We start from the raw sequence: 18620 nt of genomic DNA on the forward strand, positions 1-18620 counted from the left end.
AGGTTACAGAAATAGTCTGAAGAAAGTTTGCTCCTGCTCCGTTTGAGGCGTCCCATCGTGGCCCTTCTGCCTGAGTCCCCGGCCCCGGCTTCTGCCTGGAGCTGTACTTGCTGCGCTGGCCCCGCCCACCCCTTTCCTCACCAGCTTCCGCGTGCCCCACAGGTGCCCCGACACCCCACATTTGGGCGTGTGTCACCTCCCCGCGGTGTGAAGCTGGGCCCTGCTGCACCTACGGCTTGACACCCCCACAGGGCTGCGGCCAGCCTGCTCCTGGAGGCCAGGTGGGCGGCCGTGCCTTGGGGGCGGGGTCTGTCGGGCAGGCCAGCTGGACGGGCAGCATGATCTCGGGTGCCAGCGCCGAGCCCTGGGTGCTCCCGCTGTTTGTCCTCGCGCAGCCCCATCCTGAGCAGCCACGGGGCCGAGGCGACTGCGGAGTCGGCCCCTCCCTTCTGGTCAGGCAGCGAGAGGTCAGGGGTGCCGAGCAGGAAAGTGGGTTGCTGCAGGCACGGCTGGAAGGGCACACGAGGCCGCCGGCGCACGGACCAGGGCTCCTGGGACAGGGATTAAATGCCCTCGGGAGTCACGGGCTTTGGAGGTTTTGTACTCGTTCCCGAAATAAAGTCTGAAGTAGCTTAACAGGATTGCTGCCTTTCTCTTGACAGAACTCGTTTCTGGTTTGTTTTTCCTGGGACATCATGGATCTGTTGTGCTAGCCAGGAAAATGTGCTTGGATTCGAAAAGAGAGCAGGAGACATGCATCTTGCATAGATGTGTTCTGGGGGGATTCCGTCTGAGGCTGAAAGCACGTCATCTCGGGGAAAATCAGTGAAGGCCAAGGGAACAGGGCCAGCCTCGGGTCCGCGCTGTTTCAGGGCACATTAGAGGTGGAGGTGCTGTTACCAGCACCCTCTCTGCCCGCACAGCCGTGACGCGGATGCACCCGGCAAGCTTGGCCCCTTGCCTGCCCCTGGCCCCGAGCAGATGAGGCCCCTGTGGCCACACGCGGGGCCAGCGCCACGGCCCCACGTGGACTGAGCACGGGGCCACCTGTGGGGTCTGCCTCGTCGGGGCTCCCCGCGGGGCAGCCTCTCCATCCCTGTTGCCAGAGAGGCAATGACAGTCTCTCTGGATTCTATCCCAGATTGACACGTCACGTGGAAAGCCATGCTGTTACCCATCTCTTAGTCTTTTTTTTGTTTCGTTTTGTTTTTTGCTTAGAGTACCTGAAAGTGGGTAGTTTATTTTTAAAAGGAATTTGTTTCTAATAGTTCAGGAGGCTGAGAAGTCCAAGGTCGAGGGGCCCCATCTGGCGAGGGCTTCCTGCTGGTGGGGACTCCGGAGCGCGGACGCTGTGCGGGCACACGTGGCGAGGGGCGGAGCCTGCTGACCTGCCCGCTCAGGTCTGCCTGGCCCCTCCTGTAGGGCAGCAGCGCCCTCCCGTGATGGCCCGTCAGCCCGTGAACCCGTGAACGGATTACTGCGTTTCCTTCCTGTACTCATGGGGCCAGAGCCCTCCTGACCCGGTCACTTCCCAGAACTGCCACATTGGGGTGACGTTGCCGCACGAGCTGTGGAAGGACGTCAGACTGCAGCACCGTCCCACCGTTCCCCTGCGCACACGGGGCTGAGAGAGGCTCAGGCAGCTGCGGGGGCCTCCTGCACCCCCAGCTCCCACTGCTCAGCGCATGGTCCCTGCCCTGCCCCTGGCCTGTGGTCCTGCCTGGACACCAGTGGGCAGGAAGCTCTGCGCTGGCTGAGGGCACTGTCCCCCCTGACTGGCTCCAGCCCATCTGGGCACTGTCTGAGCTATGGCCGTCCTCGGGGAAGGAAAGACACAGGGCTGCCTGAAGTGCCAGCTGGCGCTGCCCGGACCTCTCCAGGGCCAGCTGGTTTGGCCTGTGGCCACGCACTGGTTTCTGCCGACATGGGCTGACCATCTTTGTCCGGGTGCTAGTTGGCTTCCGGTTAATGTGGGGCAGGCCTCACTGATGTCACCGTGGAGCACATGGCCAGCCTTCCTGCCCATCCTGGGCTTGTGCCAGGGGTGCTGGGCACCACGCCGCGAGGGGGCAGTCATGACAGGCCCAGGGAGGCCGTGTGCTCTTTTTTGGCACTCTGAGAAGCTACACCTGTGTCCACACCTTGGTTCATGGTTCATTTTGGGGAATAAACCTCCAAATCTTATGTGCCCTGGATCCCTTCTGCATGTTCCTGGGGTGCGGGGAAGTGTCTGCGTGTCCCAGCCTGAGGCTGCTGTGTGACACCAAGACCTGTGGCTGAAGAGGGTCCACGGCAGCTCCCCTGACCCTGGGCAGGTTCCTGCCCCCGGGCCTCAGTTTTCTCATCTGCAGGATGGGGCTAGTTCATCAGACCAGTGACTGCACTGGAGCCAGCTCCTGGGTCGGGGAATGAGCAGGTGCATCTCTGCCTGGGGAGATGACAGGCTGGGAACTCGAGTTGCTGGCTCTGCGTTTCCTGGGGAGAGCCTGCAGGTGCAGTTCACAGGCGGCTGTGTACGTGGGCGACGCACCTGCGCCTGCCTGGTGGGAGCACCGTGCTCCGGGGTGTTCCGGGACCAGCTCCTGGCGGCTTACGCAGCAGGGAGCTTCTCTCACGCTCCTGGCCACGGGAAGTCAAGGTCAGGGTACAGCAGGGCAGGGTCCTGTGAGGCCTCTTTCCTTGGTGTGTAGACGGCGTCTCTTCCCTGTGTCCTGGCAGGGTCGTCCCTCTGTGGGTGTGTCTGTCCTCAGCTGCTTCTCTTCTTTCAAGGACGCCAGTCAGACTGGATCAGGCCCACCTTGCTGACCTCGTTTTACGTTAATCAACTCTGTAGGGACCCTGTCTCCAAATACAGTCCCTTCTGGGGTCCTGAGGGTCAGGGCTTCAGCACACGGGTTTGGGGGAGGACACAGCTGAGCCGTAACTGGGACTGTGCAGACACCGCAGTGGTGAGGGAGCCTCAGAACGGGCCGGGTAAAGTCGCCAGCACGTAGGAGGGGGGTGTCCGGGGCACAGAGGAGAAGGCACAGGCACACCTGGTTCCCACACTCCACCCCTGCCGCAGGCGAGCGAGGCAGGACCACGTCTCTGTGCTGGCAGGTGGGCATTGTCGGCTCCCAGAGAAGCCACCGTCTGAAGAGAAGCAGGTCTTTTAACCTGAGACCCTGCTGCACGTAGCACCTGTGCGGAGAGGTTCCAGACGGATGGGGACCTGGGGGCCAAGCCTCAGCGTGTCCAGGGTTGGAGGAGGGGACCCTTACGGCTCGCTGAGGTGAGGGGGTCGTCCTGGGCCCCCGGGCTGGTTGTGTGGGCCCCTCCCGGTGTGCGTGGCGTAACTGGCTCATGTGGCACCTCGTCCTCTTGCCTGCGTGTCCACGGGGCCCAAGCCTGGGGCAGGGCTCGCAGTCCTGACCGGAAGCCGCAAGGAGCCATTCTGAGCGGACAAAGCTGAGCTCCCTCTGCCTCCAGGTCTGGTCATGTTGGGCCACCCGGTTGTCCAGCGCGGTCCGACTTCACCTGCAGGCTCTTTCCTAAACTGTCCCTGAGAGAATCCACCAGCAACTCTGGCCAGGGTATCTGAGGCGCTGCCCCTGTGGCTGCAGCTCCTGCCCAGTTGCTGCCAGGCCCCACCCCAGCCAGGTGACCAACACCTGTGCCGTCCCTTCTGGGCTCCAGTCCAGGCAGCACTTGCTGTCCTGGGCCCTGGCTGGCGGGTACGAGGGGAAGCGGCCGGCAGGCCTGTGAGCAGAGCCTGGGGCAGCAGCACCAGTGCAGCGGGAGGCTGCTCAGCTCACCCTGACTGAGCTCAGCGAAGACACGCCCTGGTCCCGGAGCCCACGTCTCTGCCCCAGGTGGGTTATGCAGAGAGGAGCTGGAAGCCCCGGGCCCCAGTGTGCAGACGGCAGCTTGGCCAGCTGGAGCGGGGCTGGGAGGCGCCTGCCCTCCTGGCCCAGGCCGTGCCCCGTTCTGGGAAGCTGGAGACGCTGAGAGGGTGGGATCCTGTGACCTCTGCTTGGAACGGCCAGGCTGGCAGGGATGAAGGGGCCTGTGGGAATGACCTTGAACTGTTTTTGGCCATCTGGTGGCAAGGGCAGCAGAGCCATCTCCACAGGAAGCACATACTTGGCCATGGGCAGGGAGGGGAGTCACCAGGGGGTACAGAGGCCACGTGCCCTGCAGGCCTGTGCCCAGGGTGCCTGCCAAGCGCCAGCACTGCCCCCAGGTCAGCGGCGTGTCCACGGGCTCAGGTGTGTGAGTCAGTGCTCAGGGCAGCAGACTGCCTCCTGCCCTTCCCCTCGTGGCGGGGACTGGGGGCCGTCTCTGTCCAAAGCCACGCACTGGGCCTGTTCTGCATCCGTGAGGACAGCAGGGGGAGGCAGGCAGGAGTTCCCGAGCGTGTGTCGTGCATCTTCTGATCCAAACAGCAGGGCCACAGGGTGGATGTGAGACTCCTCCAGAGCAAAAGGGGCGCAGGGCCAGCACGGGCCGGTGAGGAGCAGCCCCGGAGCCCCGTGCTGTGAGGCGAGACAGCAGCTCCCGGGGTGGAGGGGCCCTTTCCAGACCAGCGCACCGCAACGTTAAGACAGCAAAGCCTGGGAAAGAAACCATGGGGAGCGATGATTTTGTGACAGAAATAAAAGTCACGTGGACAGTTGCAGAGGGAATCGTCACCACAATGAAGATTCAGAGGAAATCAGGCAGCACTGAGAGCACCTGGGCGTGGGCATTGCAGTAATCGAGGTCCTTAAGAGGACAGAGCAAGGACCTTGGTGTCCTCAGCGCCATCGTGTCCAAAGCCAGAGCGGAGGAAGCACAGCCGGCGCGTGTCCCTCAGTCCTGGACGGATGGAGTGTAAGGTGCTTAGAACAGTGAGGGCTGAAAAATCAGTGCCCAAATTGTGTAGACGGCCGGGCGCGGTGGCTCACGCCTGTAACCCCAGCACTCTGGGAGGCCGAGGCGGGAGGGTCGGTTGAGCTCAGGAGTTCTAGACCAGCCTGAGCAACATATCAAGGCCCTGTTTCTACTAAAAATAGAAAAATTAGCCGGGCATGGTGGCAAGAGCCTGTAGTCCTAGCTACTCTGGAGGCTGAGGCAGGAGGGTCTCTTGAGCCCAAGAGTTTGAGGTTGCTGTGAGCCATGATGACGCCATGGCACTCCACCCAGGTGACCTTGTTTCAAAAAAAAAAAAAAAAGGTACTATAGTGAGTTTTAATTAGTTTTAGCCGCTGGTAAACCAAGAATAGACTACAGAAATCCCAAGTTCAGTCACCAGGTGCGAAGCCAACACGCACAGACAACCTGGGCTGTGAACCCAGGAGGGAGGGGGCACCTGCGATGGGGCCCAGATGTGGAGCCACCTCTGCTCTGCCTGCCTGGCAGCCTCAGCTCCCCCAGGCCAAGGGAGGGGCGCTATGCCTGCCCTCCCCCCGGGTATCCCGCCCCCACCCACCCCTGCCCGCAGTGCAGGGTGGAGGGAGCAGCTGGTGTGGGGGTGGCCAGTCTCCACAGGCAGCGGGACGCCGACGCCGTCCCTGGAGCGGTGTGTGCGGCAGGGGAGGGTGCTGGAGGCCGAGCCCACAGCAGAGCCCCTGCGGACAGGGGCAGGATTCACGGTCATTCACCTCTCGTCCTTTGATGGACTAAGCAGAGGGGGTATAAGCCCTAATGAACATTACGATGGTAAATCCAGCTGACATATTTCCAGCACAGCTCCCTGAAAACAAAACTTCAGATTGTCCAAATGCCCTCGTCAAGGGCTGGCTGCACGTTGGGCTGCAGAGGACCCTGGCGTTGCCTGCAGCACACAGACCACAGGTGAACCCCGGGCCAGAGAGGAGCTCGGAACAGCAACGGACCAACGCCCGAAAGGGACATGGACGGGGCGGGGGTGCTGTCGGTACCAGAGTGCAGGAGGAGCTTGTCGTGCCAGGGTTGCGGCATGAGAGAAGGGAGGACAGGAGGTCGGGCGCCCAGGGAAGGCAGGGAGGGAGCAGGGAGGTGGGGCGTTTGAGTTCAGAAGCAAACAGAAGGTGGACCTACCATATGCATGAGTGGTTCCTGTGAGTGGTTCCCGAGAATAGAGGAGAATAAAGCAGACGAGTGTTAATGGAGACGGAGCAGGAAGCGCAGGCCTAGAGTCAGGCAGCAGGTCTGGGCGCCAGTGAGGGGAGGCGCTGCAGTCTCTACTGTGACTCTGGACACCCGGGTGCCCTGGAAGGACCCAGGAAGCTGGACCAGGGCTGGGGCGGGTGGGATCGGGACCGTTCACCTTAGGGGGAATGTTTTGTGATTCCTGGTGGGATCGTGGCCCGTATGTGACAGTGGGCTGGGCCAGGCCTTAGGGCCTCACCTGAGGACGTTGATCCCAAGAGCCCATCTCGCCTCTGCAGGGCGCTGGTGTCCCCAGTGCCCACGGCTCACCTTGGTGCCCAGCAGTTGTCCATGTGAGGCCACCCTGGCTGCGGGTGGGGTTCTGGCCAAGCTTGGAGGGGCTTCTTCTTCCCCCTGGCGAGTGTGAGGCCAGGCCGTGAAACCGTGAGCGGAGCAGCCCTTGCCTCGAGCACTGCCCAGGGGCGGCAGCCCTCTGTCCTGCCCTCCCAGGGTGTCCCTCCTGTCCCCCTCATCCTGGTTCATACGAGACCCCCTTTCCCCTAACTGCTCCTCCCCGGGGCAGCCCAGCCTGGACGGGCCTGCACAGCCCAGGGACGCCCTCCACGCAGATGGGGCACTGCACACTCCACGTGCTTTTGTCTTTTGGGAATGTTCCTGATAGTCTTACGCTAAACAGGGCCACCCAGGGTGCTCACCTGTCCCAGGGTGCCTGGCGCTCAGGTGAGCCTGGCAGAAGGCAGGTTCATGTAAGCACTGGACCCTGGGGCCAGCGATGTCCTGACCTGTGCTCACGAGGGGCCCTCAGACCCTGTCTTCCCCCCTCTACCTGCGCCCTGCTGGGGGCCTGTTTGTCATCCCACAAGGCACTCAGCCTGTGCCCCGGATGCCAGCCCTTGCCTTGCTGTCACCCCTGCCCCCGGAGCCCTGTGGGGATCCTTTCCTACGTTGCATCTTTGTGACTTCATGGGGGCCAGGTCATGCAGGAGCTGAGGGTGCCCTGCCCCTGCCTCATTCTGGGTGCCGTAGATGTTTCCTGAAAAACCCCACCCAGACGGGGCAGGGCAGGACCTCCATGGTCCCTGGTAGGTCTGGGGGCCGTGGTGGGTGGGGCTGGAGTGCTGGCCCTGTGCCGGGTGCTCTCCACCAGCGCTGACGTCCCTCAGGGTTGGGGCTGGGTGGGGCCAGCGGGCACAGGACAGGGCCAGGATCCCTGGTAGCAAAGGTGTCTGCAGTGCCTGGGCCTGTCCCTGGTCGCCCTGGCTGTCTGCGGTGCACTGCGGGTAGCCTTGGCTGAGTGCTTTCCTCGAGGTCCTGAGAACCTTGAGGCTGCGTGGGCTCCAGGGATGGTGTTCCCCTAGTCCCCATGCACATGTCATCGAGCGTGGCAGAGAGCAGACACCTGGGCTGGGCCTGACTCCCTGCCTGCCTTTGAAGAACGTGCAGGTTCTCAGGGACACCTCCTGGGAGGGCCACTGGTCTGCTGACTTCTGCCTAGTTCTGTTCCTCTTGGTGAGCTGGCCTTCCTGCATAGTTACGCTGCCGCCAGCCCTGATGGCATCTCAGAGGAGGGGTGGGGCGGGGAGACTGTGTTGGGAAGTGCCTGCCTGCGCTTTCCAGGCCGCCCAGTGGTCGGTGGCCAGGCGTCACCCCGGAGGGACACTGGTGCTTAGAGAGCCCCCCGATGCACCAACACACACTGCAGGTGCCCCCAGCACCACCTGCAGCTCCGGAGGCTGAGGCAGGGACGGCTCCCCGCCCCCACACCCAGGCACAGACCATCTGCTCAGAGCCCCAGTGGCCGGGACGTGGGCGGCAGTGGCCCTCGCACAGCCAGAATCTGCCCAAGTCAAGTTCTCAGGTCCCTGTGCTTGGGAAGTCCAGGCTTTTGTCCTCGTGTTTCGAGCAGAAACAGCACTTGGATGCCTTTGCTCACCAGTGTGTTCCCTGTCCCCAGGTGTGGAGGCCAAGGCTATTCTGCCCAAGAAGGAGAAGTTGAAGCTGAGACGGGAGCGATGGCTGCAGAGTAAGTCCGTGCTCGTGTCTTGGGGCTTCCATCCCGGAGACACTCCCTTTCGGGTCCCCTGGGAGCAGGTGCCCGAGGGCATTGCCTGGAAGGCTGCCATGGGGGCCCCGGGGTGGGGGGGCGGGCAGCTGAGGCACAGAGAGGGCGGCCGGGAGACGCGAGAGCACAGCCGAGCTGCCCCGTGTGGGGCCTGCGGAGCCTGGCCTCCCTCTCCCCTGGAAGACGCACTTGAGGAGCTGCTGCTCTTGGCTCCTTGTTTGTAAAAACCACCTATTTTTGGTTCCCACGAAGAGATTTTTAATCACAGAAGTAACCCGTGCTTGTTAGCATCTTTGACGTTTCAGAAATACCTGCAGTAGCATGTGAAACCCCTCTCGGGTCAGACGTGCGTCCTTCCAGACCTGCACGTGACAACGCAGTTTCTGTGCGCAGTGGTCTCGGTGTGGTGGGGCCCCTGGGGTCCCCGCTCCCTCTCAGGGCCTGGGGCCTTCTCTCCCAGTCTGCATCGGGGAGTCGGGCTGTTCACGCACGTCCTGCCAGACGCCCACGGCAGGCTGAGCACCCCTCTTCTCACACGTTTAGTTCTGGAGTACGTAGTCATTTTTCACAATGTGGAATGTTTGCTGGTGTTTTTCCAAAGATTTTCTTGTCAAGATTGTTGCGTAATTTTTTTCTTATTGTTATCTTTTCAGTGTGATTCTGCTGACTTTGTACAATTAACTTAGAATATTTTCTTTTTTGTGCTCTCACATGTTAAAGTATGATTTGCATTAGTTTTTCCTTGGGGGTTTTAAAGAAATTTTTTGTTTTTCGGAGGTAGTACTTAGAAAAGTTTGTCACCATTTTCCACGATTATTACTTTTGTGTTTTCTGTCACTTTTTAGATGTGTCCTGGGGAAATGACTCCTCCCCCAGTTTTGTTTTCACAGTTGTAGTTGTGCAGAGCGGGGTCTGGGCAGGTCAGTGGGCTCTGGTCCTTTGGACCTGGAACTTTTCTGGGCCGTAATTCCTTGAGGACACGTAAATTGTCTTTTGTGGTGCTTGGTATTTTTTTTTTTCTTACTAATTGAGTCAATTTTGGCCACTTGTATTTTCCTATAAAATAATTGAATTTAATCAGATTTCAACCTTTATTAGCAAAGGGCTGTATGTTGCTTTTTCATGTAAGACACGTATGTCTTACGTGTTGTTTACTGCTCTCTGCTGTCCCACCCAACACCACCCCCCCATTTCTCATTAGATTAGTTAAGAAGTTTTGTCTCTTCCATTCCAAGAATTAATTCATGGATTTAATGGTCAATTCTACTCTTTTGTTTTCTAAATTACTAGTTTGTGTTTTATTAGTTCCCTGTGGTAGCTTTCTTTAGGTTTGTTTGAGTTACTTAGCTCGTCTACTTCTGTGTGTTTTGTTTAGGAATGAAAGGCTGTAAGTGAGTGTCTGAGTATAGCTTTAGCTACATCCCCCAGGTTGTTTTTACTTCATATTTTATTATGAAATATTTTATTTGGGAAAGTGAGAAGAATTTTATGGTGAACACACTTGTGCCCACCATGTGGATTTTCCAGTCTTTATCACATAACTGTTCACCTGTCAGTTCCCGTCTGTTTGTCCATGAACACGTGTTTTTTTATGCATTCTAGAGTAAGTTGCAGACGTCAGTACACTTCCCCGCAAATAATTCTGCTAGAGCTCAATATTTGTTTGCGGTTCTTTTTTTTCTTTTTCTTTTGAAAATCGTGTTTGCATGTGCTGAAATGTGCACCTGAAGTGTGCCCTTCAGAGATCTCCGGCGTCCCTTTCAGGATGCCGACCGTCATCATCACCCAGAGCCCCGGCCCCTTCCCAGTCAGTCCCGCTCCTCCACCCCAGAGGCAGTAACCTCGGTTCGGTCTCTGTCTGTAGTCGAGGGTTTTTTGCTGCCGACTTCATGGAAATGGAATCATATGGGATGCGCTTTCTGCGTCTGGCTTCTTTTGCTCAGAGTACTGTTCTCTGAAATCCATCCAGGCTGCATGTAGCAGTCTGTGCCTTGTTATTGCCGGGAAGTGTTCCGTTGTATGGATGCACCGTTCGCTAGCCACCTTCCTGTTGATGGACACCTGGGCTTTTTTCCATTTTGAGCTGCTACGAGAAAGGCTGCTGTGCACATTCTTCACAAGTCTGTTTGTGGACATGTTTTCATTTCTCGTGGGCAAATACTCAGGAATGGAACGCTGGGTCATAGGGTAGGTGTATGTTTAGTTTTATAAGCAGCTGCCAGACGTTTTTCTAAAGTGGTTGTACGTTACACTCCCACCAGCAGCGTGTGAGAGTTCTTGTTGCCCCGCAGCTTTGCCAGCGTGGTGGTGTGTGTCTCTTCAGTCTTGGCCGGCTGGTGATCGTGAAGTGGTAGCTCATGCTGGTGTTAATTTCCGTTGCCACAAAAAGAGCATTTTCATGTGCTTACTACCCATTTGTGCTTCATCTCCAGTGAAATTCATTCTCCATGAGGCTGTTTGCCTTTTTATCATTGTGCTCTAAGAATTCTTAGTATGTCCTGGAGACCAGTCCTTGCTTGGGTATGTGTTTTGCAAATATTTTCTCCCAGACTGTGACTTGCCTGTTCGTTTTCTTAAGAATTTATTTTTGGTGAACAGAAGTTTAATTTTGAGAAGTTTAATTTATATTTTTTTCTTACGTGGTTATTTTGTGTACGTGTGTGTCCTGTTTAAGCAAGTTTTGCCTAATCCCAAGTCATGAACATATTTTCCTATGCTTTCTTCTAAGAACTTCATACTTTTATACTTTTAATTTTATATGTAGGTTTTGGGTTCGTCTTGGATTAACGTTTGTCTGTGGTGTGAACTAGTGATAAAGATCCTTTTTTTTCCCCAATATGGATTTGTGACTCAGTTGTTCCAGCACCTTTGTTATGAAAACTGTTCTTTGCTCTCTGGATTGTTTGGTGCCTCTGTGAAGAATCAGGTGACCTCGTAAGTGCGGGTCTTTCTGGGATCTCTCTGTCCACTCATCTGTGTGTTGTGCCTTAGCAAGTCCCATACTGTCTTGATTATCGTAGCCATAAGTGAGCCCGGAAATTGGATAATGTAAGTTCTTTATCTTGATTCTGTAAGGTTTTAAGAATGGAGTGGGCGGCGCCAGAGAAAGAAAAACAAGCAGAGGTAAAAGGGATAAGTAAAGAGGCTTTATTGGGCTGCTCCCGGGGGGGGGGGGGGGGGGGGGGGGGGTAATGGGTCCCAAGAGAGGGGCCCAGGCGAGCCTCATGGTCCCACGAGTGGAACCAGAGAAGGCGCCCCGCCCAGAAGTCTGGGTGGGCTTATATACCTTTTTAGGGGTGGGGCATGGGAGTTTCTCTGGAGGGAAGGTTTCAGCGGGGAAGAGTGAGGAATTTCTTTGTTTCAGCTTTAGAGCAGGTATGGAGGAATAGGAGGGGCTTCTTCTTTTTCCATTAGGGAGGGGAGGGGTGCCCATGACCAGCCTTACAGGTTCTTCTGTCTTAAGATTGCTTTGGATGTTCTAGGTCCTTGGCATTTCCATATAAATTTTGCCATTAGCTTATCGGTTCCTTTTAAAACAACAAAAACCCAATGGGATTATGGTTGGGATTGCATTGAATCCGCAGATCAATTTCATTCAGGAGGATTGCCATCTTGACAACATCAAATCTTCAAATCCTATGAACATGGTATATCGCCATTTAATTTCTTGTCATCAGTGTCATGTGGTTTTCAGTGTAGAGGTGTTACACTTTTAAAATAAGCCTTTCCTATAGTATTTTAGAATTTTTGATGCCATTGTAAATGGAGTTTTTTCCAGATCTCTACTAGTATATTAAAGTACAACTGATTTTTTTTTAATATTAATCTTGTATCCTATGACCTTGCTTTGGGTCTAGGAAGTTACTTTGTAGATTCCTTAGGATCTTTAGGAATGCATATTTTCTGTGTGTTTGGGTTTTTTTCCCCTCAAAATGTGTTGAACCTTTCCCTAGTCAGTAGCTGTGGGTCTGCCCTCCCCACCGTGTTTCAAGGGGGACAAGCTCACAAACTGTCCACGCTGTCCCTCCCCCATGGTGTCCCTGCCCCTGGAGGCTTCTGTGCTCTGTCCCCCCTCCGCTCCTGCACTGTCCCGTTCACCTGCCCACCGTGCCCAGCGCAGGCGGCCTGGGGAAAGCACACGCATCCTCTCGACTTCCCGCCCCTGTTGTCCTCCACAGCGCTGGCTAGATCACACCTGCCAGCAGCTCCCCGCCTCTAACACTGTTGTTTGTTATTCAGTGTTTTAAAATTTGCTTGATAGGCGAAAAATTGTGTCTTGTCGTTTTCTTTTCCTTGATTTCTAGTGCAGCTGGGCAGCTCCTGCTGTATATTTTGGCCTTTGATTCCTCTCTGTTTATTTGTTGCGTCTGATTCCTACATGACTGATTTCTAGGAAGAGTGTGAGTGAGAGAAGAATCCAGAGGACTCCAGTTGCTTCAGGTGCGGCTTGTGACGTTCTCCACGCCTATTGCCCCTGCCTTCATTTCTGTCGTGTCATGATTTGCTCTGGTATCTAGTAGTCCTCTTTTCCTGTCGCTTTTTCTTTTTAAGAAATGTTTTTACTATTTTTATGCATTTAGTTTTTGTAAAAAAAAATCTTGGCCTGGGCTCGCGGTGGCTCACGCCTGTAATCCTAGCACTCTGGGAGGCTGAGGTGGGTGGATCACTCGAGGTCAGGAGTTCGAGACCAGCCTGAGCAAGAGTGAGACCCCGTCTCTACTAAAAATAGAAAGAAATTATCTGGCCAACTAAAAAATATATATAGAAAAAATTAGCGCGGCATGGTGGCGCATGCCTGTAGGTCCCAGCTACTCGAGAGGCTGAGGCGAGTAGGGATCGCTTAAGCCCAGGAGTTTGAGGTTGCTGTGAGCTAGGCTGATGCCACGGCACTCACTCTAGCCCGGGCAACAGAGCAAGACTTCTGTCTCAAAAAAAAAAAAAATAATAATCTTTAGAACTAGCTTTACAGGTTTGGTTAAAAAATCCTGTTGAAATTTCGACTGAAGCAGGATCAGACTTTTATGGGTTAATTGGGAAGCACCGGGCGCTCCTGCCCCTTCTCGCAGCAGTTGCTGGCTGGTGTGCGTGTTCTAGGGCCCCCGTGGTGGCTGGAAGGTGACAGCAGTACTTGAGCATTCCCCCTCCTCACCCCTCCCCACCTTCACCTGTCCCCTCCCTGTCCCCCGCACCGCCCATCATAAAGCTCTGACTTTATAGTTGAGTGTGTCTGGTGTTTTGCCGTGAAATGTGATGTTCACTGTAGGTGTTTCCAGTAGATACTCTGTCAGACGGCTTCCTTCTCTTAGTGGCTTCACTGTATTTCGTATGGCAAGTGGGGTTGTGCGTTGTGTCGAATCCCCCTGATGCTTCTTGTGGCGACTGTGGCCTTCCGTGCAGAGCCATCCTTGGCACACCCGGACTGGGTACACATGTTGCTCTCTGGTGACTGTGGCCTTCCGTGCAGAGCCATCCTTGGGCACACCTGGCTGGGTACACGTGTTGCTCTCTGGTGACTGTGGCCTTCCGTGCAGAGCCATCCTTGGCACACCCGGCTGGGCACACGTGTTGCTCTCTTAAAACCCTCTGGCTTTGATTTGCTGGCGGTGTCTGGGCTGTGCACCTGTCGTAACGGGAGGCACAGGCTTCTGCTTTGCTTTCCTCGGTCCCGGTTCCGGGTCTGCCAGCCGTAAGGAAGCTGCAGCCTGGGCCCCCACCGTGCCCTGGAGCAGCGACCCACCAGCCCGGCCATCACAGCCCCCAGGGTGCCTCGGCTCTCTGGGAACAGGCTTTTGGTTTTAATGAGGTGCTGAGTAAATTGTTTGCCTTACTCTGGGCAGTATGGGAAAACTGCTGAAGTATCAATCCTAATTAACCCGAGGGTGCCGAGAGCTGGCGCACAAACCGTGCTAAGGACCTGCCCCAGGCCTCTGTCAGCAGTCTGGGGCAAGGGACCCCAGGGCTGGGTGTGTGTCCCCTAACTTTTGATTGGTCAGGGCGGGCCTTTCAGACCTTTCTTGGTAGTCACCTGCCCTGGTTGCCTCAGGAAACCTGCGGGCCAGTCTCCTCCTGGGGCGGCGAGGGCACTGCTGCAACCCCAGCCCTGAGTCTGAGCTGCACCCGCGTCACCCCGGCGACGCTTTTGACTCTGGCCTGTCCTGCTGTGTTGGCCTGGGCAGAGCAGGCCTTTGTCCAAGATCTACACACTCCTACAGGCCACATGCTGGCAGATGGCACATTTGAACATGTGTTTTATTAGCAATTTTGAAATACATTATTAAGTGAAAAATCTGAAGGTCAGGCCCTTTCTTTTCTGTCCAGGCCCCTGCCCACAACCCCCTTGCCTACCGGCCGGACCCCTCCCTACCAAGCCTGCCTGCCCTGGGGTCTGTCCCTCAGCCAATGGCCCTTTTCCCTGTCCTGATGCTTGGCCCCTGGTCCCTGCTGCTCTCGCTGTGGGACTGGTGTTGTGTGACCAGCCTTTCCCCTCCTCCCCGCCTGGGGCCCACATCCTCCCTCCTGCAGTCTTGTGGCAGTGCTCGATGCCTGTCTTTTATTTATTTATGTATGTATGTATGTATGTATGTATGTATGTATGTATGTATTTGAGACAGAGTCTCGCTTTGTTGCCCTGGCTAGAGTGAGTGCCGTGGCGTCAGCCTAGCTCACAGCAACCTCAAACTCCTGGGCTTCAGTGATTCTACTGCCTCAGCCTCCCGAGTAGCTGGGACTACAGGGATGCGCCACCACCTGCCCGCTAATTTTTTTCTATATATATTTAGTTGTGCAGATAATTTCTTTCTATTTTTAGTAGAGACGGGGTCTCGCTCTTGCTCAGGCTGGTCTCAAACTCCTGACCTTGAGCGATCCACCTGCCTCGGCCTCCCAGAGTGCTGGGATTACAGGCGTGAGCCACCGCGCCCGGCCCTCGATGCCTGTCTTGACCACGCAGGGGACAAAGGAGTGTCTGACTCTCCCAGCCAGGGACTTCCTTTCTTTAAGTCAAGGGCCGCTTCTGCTCACTGTCCCTTTGCCCACTCCTTTGTGCCCAGGCCACTTGAGCCAGTGTCCCTTTACAAAAGGAAGAATCCTCTGTGCCTGCAACTCTAGTCTCATAATCAAGCCTGCAATTAAAAAGTGTGTCTCTGTGATTAAGAGGAAAAAAATAACTCAGAGCCGGCTCGCCCCAGGGTTCCGGGGCAGAATGTAGGTGACAGAAGGAAAAGGAGGGGGTGGCAGGGCCACCTTCACGGCGTGTGTTGTCCTGTGCCTCTGATGGGCTCTGGGCCTGTGTGGCAGTTCAGCTCTTGCTACGCTCTGACTGCTGCTCTTCCTCCCTCAGAAATGGAAGCCATCAAGCTGGCCGAGCAGAAGCGCAGAGAGGCACAGAGGCGGAGGGCGACGGCCGTGGTGGGGGACCTCCAGCCCCTGAGGGACGCCCTGCCCGAGCTGCTGGGGCTCCCGGTGGGCAGCCGGCGCCAGGCCCACGGGTGAGTGTCCAGCACTGGCCCCACCCTGGGGTGGGGTGGGCAAGGGGCCTCCTGAACCCTGGGGAGGCCTGTGACACCCTAGTGAACTGTCCCTGGGGTGAGCTCTCAGGCAAGTGTGGCTCTGTCTGGAGACATTTCCGGAGAGGCCTGGTGACTGCTGATGCTGCTACCCCCAACCCCGCCTGTCCCTAGCGCAGCCTCCCCCCATGGATCTACCGCACTTTTCCCACCCCTCTTGCATGGGGTGCCCTCAGCCCCCCATTCTCAGGTGGGGCCCCCGCCCAATGCTGCACACTCCCCCTTTGACCCACTCTAGATGTGCTCTGTCCATACGGTCGCTGCCCCCTCCCACCTGGGGGAGCACCCGTGAGACAGGCTGTGCCCTGCGCCAGGGCTGGACGGCCTGAGCTGGTCCTCGTGGGGCAGGAGCTGCGTCACATGGGATGGGGACTGGTGTGAGGGCGGCGGTTCTCCGAGGGCTGTGTGTGCAGGACGCGCACTTGGCCGGGCTGGGGTCTGGCTGCGTTCTTCCAGCATCTCCAGGAAAGAGGCAGGGCCCTCCCCACCGCCCCTTACTGAGAGCTGGGGTGGGGTTCTGTCCCCCGAGTGCGTGACCTGTCACACCAGCTGGCCTGGGCCTGGGCTTCGGCCTCGTCAGCAGTGACCCCGCAGTCTCCGTGTGCTCGGAGTGGTCTGGCCCCTGTGCACGAACCCACCTCCCAGATGCCCCCTCCAGACCCGCCGTCACAGAGCTGGCCATTTGCCAGTGACGGGTTTCATTTGTCCTGAAGATGCTGTCATAGCCCCACCGGCCTTCTGTGGCGTGTGGGCCCCATAGTGGCTCAGCCAGGAGGACAGGGCTGCACGGCCACCTCTGCCCTTCTGAGGCTGCAGCCTGCGTGCCGTCCCCCAGAGGCTTGTTGCAGGCTCTTTGTGCCAAGGGGACGTGCACACGAAGGGAAGGCTGGCCTCTGCCCCTCCTGGGCCGGCTCGGGGCGCTGGCCAGGTGAGGGTGCGGAGGCCTGCGGGCACCAGGGCGTGGAGGCTGCGCCTCTGCCTTAGCATGAGGGGCAGGCGGGAATGCCAGGGCTTTCTGTTCTGTCCCAGTTGCTGGGCCTTCCTCATTTATTTGTGTCATCTCTAATTTTGCCTTTTTAAAAATAATTTTCTTTTTCCTACTCAATTTTTGTCTGGGGAGGAAGCAGGGGCTATGTGCACTGTCAGGTCCGGGGGGTGGCGGGTGACATGCTGCAGAACCCGATGGTCCCAGGCTGGCTTTCCGAGATGCAAGCATCTGGAATGTTAGGACCAAATGAGGCGCAGCCACCAGAGTTGAGATTTGACGACTGGACAGAGCCGACGATGCAAATTCCATTCCTCGTTCTTGAACAAAAATGTGACCCCGGTCAAGTATCCTTTCCTTGTTTTTAGTTTTCTCATCTGAAAAATGTGCTCCGGGCTTCCAGAAGGGACAGAGCCGCGTAAACACCCTGGTCCGCCAGGCCCGAGAGGAACGTGCCCACGGCCTGGGGGCCGGCGGCTGGGCTGGCCGCATGTGCCCGGCCGCATCCTGCTGTTGGGTGAGGGAGGCTCGTGCCTGCTCTCGTCCCCAGGAGCCTCCTGTCGGTCGTCATCCCTCTGCAGGTGCATCTCCAGCAGTGAGCATCCTGGATAAACTTCATTTTGTTTATTTTAATTTAATTTCATTTTATTTTTAAAGGCAGGGTCTCACTCTGTTGCCGAGACTAGAGTGCAGTGGTAGTGATCTCGGCTCACTGTAGCCTCCAACTCCGGGCTCAAGTGATCCTCCTGCCTCAGCCTCCTGAGTAGCCGCCACGCCCAGCTAATTTTTAAAAATTTTTTGTGGAGATGGGGTCTCGCTATGTTCCTCAGGCTGGCCTCAAACTCTTGGCCTCAAGCAATCTTCCTGCCTTGGCCTCCCATAGTGCTGGGATTACAGGTGTGAGCCACCGCACCTGGCCTTAAACTTTATTTTAAAACAGTTTAGATTTATAGAGAAGTGGCAGAGAGTTCCCATATACCTCACACCCAGTTCCCCTGTTACTGACATCTTACGTTAATGTGATACATTTGTCTCAATGAAGGAATCAATGTTGATACATAATAATAATACATTTAAAATAATAATTAACTAAAGTCCATACTTTACATTTGAATTTTTCCCTAATGTCCTTTTTCTGTCCCAAGACCCCACTGACGTTAGTCATCTGTCCCCTCAGGCCCCTCCTGCCTGAGTTGCTGGGTCGTCTCGTGTTGGTGACCTGGGCAGTCTGAGGAGGACGGGTCGGGCATTTTGTCGGGTCCCCTCAGCGGGGCTGACTGGCGTTCTCCTCATGGGGAGGAGGGAGGGGGGTTGTGGGGAGGGAGCCCCTGAGGGGACGTGCCCTTGTCACCTCCTGGTCTCAGGGCACTCACTGCCGACGGGACTCATCCTGCGACGCTGCCCTGGTCGGGCTGACGTCCGTCAGCTTCTCCTGGACAGGGACCCCCTTTGCACGCCGTCCCCCTGGAAGGAGGTCGCTGTGCTCGGCCCACGGGTCAGGGCTGGGGGCTGCGCTCCACCCTCCAGGCGCCGCACCTGCGTGAATTATTCGGAATCCTGTGCGGGAGCTTTGCTCTTCTCCCCGTTTATTTATGTCGTTTACTTACGTCCGTGTGGACTCGTGGATGTGTATGTTATACTCTGGCTGTGATCCAATGCTACTTTATTTTGTTGCTGAAATTGTTCCAGCGTCGGCCACCGGGAGCCTCGGAGTGGGCTCCTGGGTCCCTCGGACGCCCCCCGGTGGGGGTGGTTTTCGGCTCTTCCTGCCGCCTGGTGCTGGCACGTGCTGGGCTAGTCTCGGGCATCTCCTGCCCCATGCCAGTGTCAGCCTCGTGTCCAGGGAGCCCTGGTTCCTGGTCAGGAGGGTGTGAGACACGCGGGCTGCTGCTCCTGG

At 56.7% G+C, this 18620-nt stretch overlaps 1 protein-coding gene across 3 annotated transcripts in view; it reads left to right on the forward strand.

Annotated features, from left to right (window-relative positions):
- The window catches only part of SLX9 (SLX9 ribosome biogenesis factor), a 47012-nt gene that overhangs the window by 20347 nt on the left and 8045 nt on the right, over window positions 1-18620 (forward strand). For all 3 annotated transcript variants that reach the window (XM_045540831.1, XM_045540832.1, XM_045540833.1), the window contains exons 3-4: window positions 8066-8134; window positions 15513-15660. In XM_045540831.1, the coding sequence (XP_045396787.1) occupies window positions 8066-8134; window positions 15513-15660 (217 nt within the window). The remainder of the gene's footprint in view (window positions 1-8065; window positions 8135-15512; window positions 15661-18620) is intronic.

This window comes from Lemur catta, chromosome 1, assembly GCF_020740605.2.
Source record: "Lemur catta isolate mLemCat1 chromosome 1, mLemCat1.pri, whole genome shotgun sequence".
Classification (NCBI taxonomy): Eukaryota; Metazoa; Chordata; class Mammalia; order Primates; family Lemuridae; genus Lemur; species Lemur catta.